The sequence below is a fragment of the Pseudorasbora parva genome, chromosome 9 (genome assembly GCF_024679245.1).
Source record: "Pseudorasbora parva isolate DD20220531a chromosome 9, ASM2467924v1, whole genome shotgun sequence".
NCBI classification, from domain to species: domain Eukaryota; kingdom Metazoa; phylum Chordata; class Actinopteri; order Cypriniformes; family Gobionidae; genus Pseudorasbora; species Pseudorasbora parva.
In genome coordinates this window covers 11738618-11747512 of record NC_090180.1, presented here as the reverse complement: position 1 = coordinate 11747512, position 8895 = coordinate 11738618, and the positions used below count along the sequence as shown (strand labels likewise).

At 35.9% G+C, this 8895-nt stretch overlaps 1 protein-coding gene across 2 annotated transcripts; it reads right to left on the bottom strand.

Annotated features, from left to right (window-relative positions):
- Positions 1-2585: 2585 nt before the first annotated feature.
- On the bottom strand, positions 2586-8604 carry dusp12 (dual specificity phosphatase 12). Of its 2 annotated transcripts, XM_067453101.1 has the most exons (7): positions 8491-8604; positions 8092-8366; positions 6202-6315; positions 5996-6114; positions 4892-4979; positions 4238-4421; positions 2586-3452 (listed from the first exon to the last, which is right to left on the bottom strand). In XM_067453101.1, exons 2-7 carry the CDS (start codon positions 8358-8360, stop codon positions 3303-3305), a joined length of 924 nt encoding a protein of 307 aa, XP_067309202.1. In that variant the 5' UTR covers positions 8361-8366; positions 8491-8604; the 3' UTR covers positions 2586-3302. The 2 variants fall into 2 exon arrangements, with proteins under 2 accessions (XP_067309202.1, XP_067309201.1); XM_067453100.1 differs by lacking the exon at positions 8491-8604 and having other exon boundaries at positions 8092-8484.
- Between the last annotated feature and the right edge of the window lie 291 nt (positions 8605-8895).

Genomic DNA, 8895 nt, shown 5'->3' with positions numbered 1-8895 from the left:
TTCTACTGACCCACTCACAAGACCCATAAAGGCACTAAAGACTTTGTTACAAAGTCCATCTCACTACAGTGGCTGTACAATAATTTTACAATGCGACGAAAATAGTTATTGTGCGCACAAAAATCAAAATAATGTCTTTATCCACCAAGTTATTGACGTGAACTCGACGCATATGCGAGAATATGAAGCAGATCCGCTGTTCGATCAGCGTTCGATTCATGACCCAGAAGAGGAGGAGCGCCGCTATCGCGTGAGTTCCAGGTGAGTTCACATCCGAGACCTACACGGAAGACAATAACTTGGCAGATAAAGTCATTTTGATTTTTTTTTGCGCACAAAAAATATTCTCGTTGCATTGTAAAATTATTGTACAGCCAATGTAGTAAGATGGACTTTGTAATGACGTCTTTAGTGCCTTTTATTGGTCTTGTGAGTGGGTCAGTGGAAATGTACTGAATGTCAATGGAGGCCTTTCTGAGCCATCAGCTTTCAACAAAAATATCTTCATGTGTGTTCGAATATGATCAAAGGTCTTACAGGTGTCCAACGACATGAGGGTGAGTAATTAATGAAATAATTTTCTTTTTGGGGTGAACTAACCCTTTAAGACTGTGTCAGTTATGTAGACACACCATGTTTTTTATTTAGACAAAGGAGAGCTGGTTCCAGACACATGGACAAAATGAAATGTGCTATGTTATTTGAGAATCAGCTGTCCTAGTTCAGCTGGATAATCGGATTTGAAAATCATAACCATAACATTTAACATGGTAAAGGATAGGAATAAAATGCTAATTCAAAATGCAAGTTTGGTGCAAATTTTTAAAAAAAAATTAAAAAAAATTGTCATTTACACACCTTCAAGAGTTTCTTTGTTGAACACAGAAGAGGATATTTTGAAGAATGTAGGTAACTAAATAACTGGTAACCATAGTAAAAGAACTGTGGCAGTAAATAGGGACCAGGAATGGTTTGGTTACCAACATTCTTAAAATTATCTTTAACAGAAGAAACACATTCATGTTTAGAACAAATTAAGAGGGATTCAATTTTGGCAAAATAAAAATAAAAAATGTTTTACCAAAACCTATGATTTAAAACAATCTACATCCCTGAAGAAGAACAATTTAGACGTTGTGTGAGCAGCATCCCTAATCTCAAAATCTGATCCATAGAAATCGGTGGTTTATGTTATGCAAACGTTAGATCTTCAGGACATGGGAAACTTGCTTGTTTGTGTTGCTGCTAAAGACTTATCTGATCTGAGAAAGTAAATACTTGTCTTATTTTCAAATGTGGAACTACATGTAACGCGATAATGCATAGCATTTTATTTTAAAGGATTACATTTGCAAGACACATTTTGACTTGATTTCCTTTTGAAAATTCTATTAATTTTAAACCTGTTTCAAAAGAGTTTTAACAATGGCAAACTTAGTCTTACACACACACACCCATCCAACAGCAATTTTACAGTTTAGGTAAATCTGCCTGTTCCATTTGTAAGAACAGCATCTTTTTTCATTTCCAGATGTATGGCATGTCTGTAAAAACGGTTATTTAAATACTCTTGAAAGGACAGAATAAACAAAAAACTGTATTTTAGGCCAAATTGCTACTATTGAAAAGGTCAAGACTGTCACACTGAAGTGCTTGATTACAGCTCAAGTGGGTCCCTGAACCAATCAGATGTCTAGCTTTTCCACACCTCCATCTTGGCTCCACGACCAAAACCATGACTGCACACAATTAAGGAGTATACAAGCACACTTTCCTAGTTTCAATGTATATTCCTTCCACAACTTTTATGTACAGTTATATTGAATGTTCCTGGAAAAGCAAAAAAACTTAGGTGAATATCATTTTGAGGAGTTCCATTTAGTTTACTCTCTTCAATCTCAGCTTTGTGAACCCTTTCCTGAAATCCTGCGTCTTTCTCAAATGAGGTCGATGGTCTTGCGCAAATACACAGCAGGCGACTCATCAGACTTCACAGAAAGAGTTCAGGTCATTACATAGAGGATATGACCCTCATAAACACAACAGGATCTCACAACTCTGTGCCATAACCACCCACAGTGAAATGCACTCTCTCAATAAACACCATACAAACATCTATGAGCAAACTACATGCTCATGAATCTGAATTTGTGCTATATTGCATACAAATACAAAGTACACAATGAAAATGGACAAAATTCTCTGGGTACCACAAAAAAAAAATCATGTAATTTCTGATTTTGTGAGTAGAAGATTTAGTAAGTCAGGAGCTAAGTTTGTTACACCATCCTCTTATACATCTAGTAATTCTCACGTTTTCTGTAAATGCTGATCATCTGTCATCTACAGTGCAGGTGTAACAACAAACTCCTTTAGAACAAAGAAATAAGGACCATTCTGCAAAATTTTGAATAGCAAGCAAAATATAGGCCAATGTAACAGCACAGTACTAGTTATTTGTCGCCACCTACTGGATAAAAATCCTACTTTTGCAATACATGCAAGATCCTTGTTTATTTTTGAATGCAAAAGTTCATAAAAAATATATTCTGAATATACACCATTCACATGTTTGGGGTCACTAATTGATGCCGAACATTTTTATTTCTTTTTAAAGAAATTTGTGGTTTTATTCAGCGAGGACGCATTCAATTGGTCAAAAGTGACCGTTAAGACATTTATAATGTTAGAACATTTCATTTCTAATAAATGCAGCTGTTTTGAACTTTCTATTTATCAAAGAATCCTAGACTAATTGCATCACAGTTTCCACAAAACTATTATGCAGTACAACTGTTCCCTTTCAGTCGGTCACGTTCGACACAAGTCAGAATGTGAACTGACGAGCTGGGCTCTCGTGCGATATCCCGATTCGTCGGTTCACATTCTGATGCATGTCGAACGGATTCTGTGATGATCGCCCTGCAGGGAACGAGGGTTACATGCATAACAGAGACATTTTCAACATTGATCATAATAATACTTTCTTAAGCACCAAGTCATCATATTAGAATGATTTCTGAAGGATCATGTGACACTGAAGACTAGAGTAATGATGCTGAAAATTCAGCTTTACCATCACATGATTACATTTTTTACATTTAAAAATAAATTAAAATAGACAACAGCTGTTTTAAATTTGATAAAACATAACTTGTATATCAACATTTTCCAAACAAAGTTACAATCAAATTAAAGCACAGGGCCTTTTATAATGTATTTCTGACATGTGAAATGTTTCACTTAAAACACTAACAATGGCAAACATTTCTGAGCATATGAAACATATCTTTATTTGTGGGTCATTTGAGTGCAGATATACTGATGTGTTTGATTTCATCCACTCTGTTCTTGTGTATCTGGAAGGCCGGTGTCACCCAGCGTCCACACGAACACTGTTCGCCGTACCAGTTAAACGAGCCCAGCTTTGAGCTGCACTTGGGACACAAAAGCTACAAGAGAGATTTTACAAAAGCTTTTACTTTAAAATATATTAAAAACACCTGCAAATAAACAAAATGGCACATTTACTGCTTAGCCACTACAATCTCTAGCCTATCCAGCATAGAATAACATGCAATTATCAATCTTAAAGGAAAATTTCACCCAAAAATTTTAATTACCCCATGATTTACTCACGCTGAAGCCATCCTAGGTGTTTATGATATTGTTATTTTAAACAAATACAATCTGAGTTTTATTTAAAAAAATGTCCTGGCTAATCCAAGCTTTATAATGGCAGTGAATGGGAGCCCATCCATTATTTAAAAAAATAATAATCCATACGGCTCCAGAGGGTTAATAAAGGTCTTCTGAAGCAAAGTGATACATTATTTTAAGAAAAATATCTAGCCCAGCCTTCCGTATTCAACTTACAAAGAAAGTGTAATGTCTCTTGCAGTTCAAAACATGTCCTATGTCAGTTATGTTTTTTCTTAAGTTGAATTTGGAAGGCCCCTTCCATTCACTGCCATTATAAAGTTTGGATTTGGATTTTTTAATTAAAAAAAAAAAAATTATAATCCAAATTTATAAATAAATAAAAATAATCCAAACTTTTTAATGGCAGTGAATGAGAGGGGCCTTCCAAATTCAACTTGAGAAAAAACGTAACTATCCTTTTAAACATTTTAACTTTTCATAATAAGTCAATAATATACTTTAAATGGACGTATATGAACATTTTAATAATTCTATTTAATTGTGTGTCTAGATATGAGAAGCAAACAGGTACTACCTGTCCATCCATAACACCTAGTAAGGCCTGCTCCATCCATTGCACCGGCTCTATAAAGTATGATGTGCACTGTCTCTGATCTTCAGCTGTAGGGCTCACTATCCTTGTCTTCTTATGAGAGAACGCAGAGGCTCCTCCTCCCACACAGTGACTGAGAATGCTGGAGTGACGGAAAAGTGTGCGTCTGTGCGAAAGACAACAGCAGGTTAAGACTTCAGTCGGTGAGCGTGATTTCACCAGGTACAACATGCTGGATTTACATCTGTGTTGATCCTGGAACAACTTACCAATCAACCAATCAGAATAGAGGTTTACAGTTTATGTTAAATTCAGGCTTACAACCAGGGTTAGGTGTTTCTCTATATAATGTTAATATAGCAACTAGAAAAAAACAAATATAAGTTTCGTCATCCTGGCATGTGTGGAAAGTGTTAAACCATGCGTGTTACAACTAACCCCGCGTTAGGTTGTGCCCCGCGCTCCCCTACCTTTATGGTATAGGGTTAGGTTTAGTGATAGGGTTAAGAATACAATTTCGGACAGGAACGTTGTTCCAGAATCGACAAAATATGTGTTGTATGTCAACAATAAGACTTCAGTCTTGTTAATACATATATTTAAAAAATACAATACAATAATAATAAAAGATATTACCTGCACTTTCTACATCTGTAAACAGCTTCTGAATTCTGGGTTTGTGCAGGGTCAACAGCAAAGACATCTTTTGGCACATTCTGGAGCTCTGAATTGATTGAAATACATGACTTTAATATAGGCCCTGGTACGATTTTTTTCATTAGTGGTAGTGAATTTAATATTGACCATTTAACTATGGGTGTATAAGTTTGAAATTAAAGAAAGTGTATGCAAGATTGTGGCCAAAACTGGTACTGCAATCACGTTCAATTTATTGTAGAGCGGTGTCTCCCTCTCCCCCTCCCCCTGACTCGAGGTTGCCAGATAGGCTGCAGAATCCAGCAGGAACGTTTGTAGCTGCAGCTGTGGTAACTAGAGCAGAGCTGGCAACCCGAATGCCGAAACACTACTGACTTCGTGATTGGTAGATAGGTGGAGGGTGGAGCTTCAGGCCAAACCACAACATGTCAACATCAACATCAGTTGAGGGCTGCAACAACAACTTTTAAATGACAATATGCTGGCAGGACTACCGTTATCAGTGATATAAGTATTTGAAATTAACATGGTTTCTTAATGTCTAGTGACATATCATGGCCATTTTATGATTAATTGAAATACAATTCTTACATACAGTTCCTTTAACACATATTTACCAATTGTATTAAGCATTAGTATAAACTCCACTTGTAGTCAATAATTGTGATCCCTTAAAACTCATCTTTGATCACCATAATGACATATTTCAGCATTCTCTTTTCCTGTGATTTTTTTTTATAATTCATGCCTTAAAATAGCTTGAATGTAACACCCTAGATTTATTAAGTATATGAGGATTCATGTATATGCAAATTAGCCCCACCTCCACTCACACCAGCTCAGAGATTTACTCGGTCAACTTTACTGTAATAAATGCTAAACAATACCAAGAGGAAATACTGGCTTAACTCAGCCATATACAGTATGTTTGAACCAGAAACTGGTTGAGAAGAAGTGGAAGAGAAAACTCAGCAATGATGTTTTTGACATGCTTTGTCTTAAAGCATATTAAAAACACCACATAGACATATAAACACTAAAAACTTGATTTTCACTACAGAGGGTCTTTAAGTATGTACATACCTGGATATTTCTCAGTAATTTTCTTCAATCTAAACTGTTTGTATAAGGGATTTGTGGTGTCTACTTTGCAGTCCATTAATTCATAAAGTGCCAGCTGGTCCAGAAACTCGTCATTCATTCTGAGAAAATAAAGAGGAACATTCTTCAATAATAATGCGCTTTACACACGTGTCATCACAGGATAAAAAAAAATGAAAAACACTCACTTAACATCTGGTTTTAAGTTTTGGAGTTTAGAATATGCGTCCTGCAAACTGAGGTGTTGTGTTTTCATCAAGTAAGCAGTCACCACAGCAGCACTTCTACTTTGTCCAACATGGCTGCAAAAAAAAAAAAAAAAGTAGTTCATATATATTTACGAAGCAAAACTAGAGTAAAATATATCTGAAGTATATTCTGAAGTTTTTAGCAAACCAGGGTGACTAGGAACATGAAATAGTCTAGCTGTGATGTCTTGTCATAGGAATTTAAATGTGAGGATTCTGAGAAAACACAAAGGCCAAATTTCCTCAATAATTCATCACAATGAGTAAAACCAAAGAATAGTTCTGATGTGCAGCAAAAGATTGTTGAGCTTCAAAAAATAGAAAGTGGCTGCAGGAAAGGGACAAAACATGTTTTAGAAGATTGTATTATTAAATAATAAAGACTTTCTTATCTTCTTCTTCTTTTGACTGTTCCGTTCAGGGGTCGCCACACCGAATCATCTGTCTCCATCTATTCCTATCCTCTGTATCCTCTTCTCTCAGACTGACTACCTTCATGTCCTCCTTCACTACATCCATAAACCTCCTCTTTGGGCTTCCTCTTGACCTCCTGCCTGGCAGCTCTATCCTCAGCATCCTTTGACCAATATATTCAGTCTCCCTCCTCTGAACATGTCCAAACCATCTCAACCTGGCCTCTCTAACTTTGTCTCCAAAACATCTCACATGTGCTGTCCCTCTGATGTACTCATTCCTGATCCTATCCATCCTCGTCACTCCCAAAGAGAACCTCAACATCTTCAGCTCTGCTACCTCTAGCTCTTCCTCCATCTTTTCCTCAGTGCAACTGTCTCCAAACCATACAACATCGCTGGTCTCGCTACTGTCCTGTACACCTTTTCTTTCATTCTTGCTGGTACTCTTTTATCACACAACAGACCTGACACTTTTCTCCACCCATTCCAACCTGCTTCTTCACCTCTTTTCCACACTATATGAAACACAAAAAATGCTCCACTGTACAACACATGGTTAAGGTGGAAAATATTACATTTTGTAAACTATGTCTGTCAGTCTTCAACTCTGTCATGGTTTTTTTTGTCTGAGTGTTGACAAAATCGAATATTTTCCACCTTAACCATGTGTTGTACAGTGAAGCATTAATAAACATATAGAAATGGCAAGATTTATCACACAACTATTTACAAAAACTATAACACCGGTATGACGGAGTTGATTGCAGTTAAAGCTGTGACTGCAGACTTCAAAATTGCTTGTATAAAATACAAAAAAATACAAAACTTTGAGGACTACGTGTCCTACTGTGAGATCCACAAAGAGCGGAAAAAGGGAACGGGTCATCAGAGTTACAGATTTCTATGACATTGCCTGATTTATTCAGATTTACAAAATATCCTGATGAAGTTGACACAAATTGTTGTCATAACTTTGATAGGCGTTTTGTAATGGAAAATACAATTCAAGATTTTTTTTAAACACTGTTTTACACAGTTTTACATTGTGACCTCATGCTGAGGACGGTTAAAGTATGTGTATTTCCCAAGTATAGATATATTTAAAATAATACTACAGAAATTATTTAAAAATAAAAGCAATGAACGTCCTGAGGATCCAGATTTCCTTTAGATGTGACTTTTTAAGTGTTTTTATTTTGATGAATTTCTTTATTTTTAAGACAAAGAGGACTTTAATGTGTAGGACATTTCCCTTATCTCAAGAATCAGTGACAAAATACAACTTTTTACTTTATTAACATTAACAGTTTATTACGTTACTGAATATCCCTAAATGTGTATTAATTAAGCACTTTAAGGTATTATACTGAAATGATTTTTAGTCATTAAAGTTATTATAAAGGATAACACCTACCAATGCACAAGAACTGCTGGTGATTTTGCCTCAGATTGTGTGCTGAGAGAGGCACATATAAAGCTGACACAGTCATCCAGTCTGCTCAGGAGATCTGTGGACCCATCATCCAGAGCTCGAACAAATTTCGTGTGGAACTGGAATTTACTTCCAGCAGGTTCCTCCGAGTCAACGGTGAGTATGTGTGTTACACCCGCGTCTGTCAGGCTCTGAGCATCCTTCACATCGGATACAGATCCGATGAAGAGTCCAGCCTCCACTCCTATCATGGTTTTCTGGGTAAACAACACCTTTGGTTTCATATCAATATGCTCGCAGAGTCTGTTAATAACGGCTACATTTCCAAGTCTAATATTTAACTTGTCGACTTTAACGTAAACATCAATCTACCAAACTCACGTGTTGCTGTGGTTGCTGACTGTGAAGATGGAGGTCCAGTTAAATAAAAAGTCGGTAGGAAACAAAAAATAACTTGTTAGTTCCGGAGAGGACGCTGTTATATTATGGCCTCGCAATGCCTCTAGAGGGCGTTAATGGGAAATAAATACTTCGTTTGTCAGCTATATACTTAATAATAATAATAATAATAATAATAATAATAATAATAATAATAATAATAAATAGCATTATTCATGTTATTATTATTGTTTTCATTTGAGTTTTGATTTTATTAATTTTAAATCGCTGATGGGCACAATTTCCTATAGCTATAAATAAGCATAGGCTATAACTTAAGCATAGCAAATAAAAAACACAGACACATTCTCACAAACTTAAATTGATCTACAGTCTGCTACGTTTTTA

Excerpts from the sequence above, each read along its gene's own strand:
- dusp12 (XM_067453100.1), bottom strand. The coding sequence starts at position 8,393 with ATGAAACCAAAGGTGTTGTTTACCCAGAAAACCATGATAGGAGTGGAG. Across the intron at positions 6,316-8,091 it reads CCAGCAGTTCTTGTGCATTG|CCATGTTGGACAAAGTAGAA; the intron begins GTAGGTGTTATC and ends TTTTTTTTGCAG. Across the intron at positions 4,980-5,995 it reads AATTACTGAGAAATATCCAG|AGCTCCAGAATGTGCCAAAA; the intron begins GTATGTACATAC and ends CAATCAATTCAG.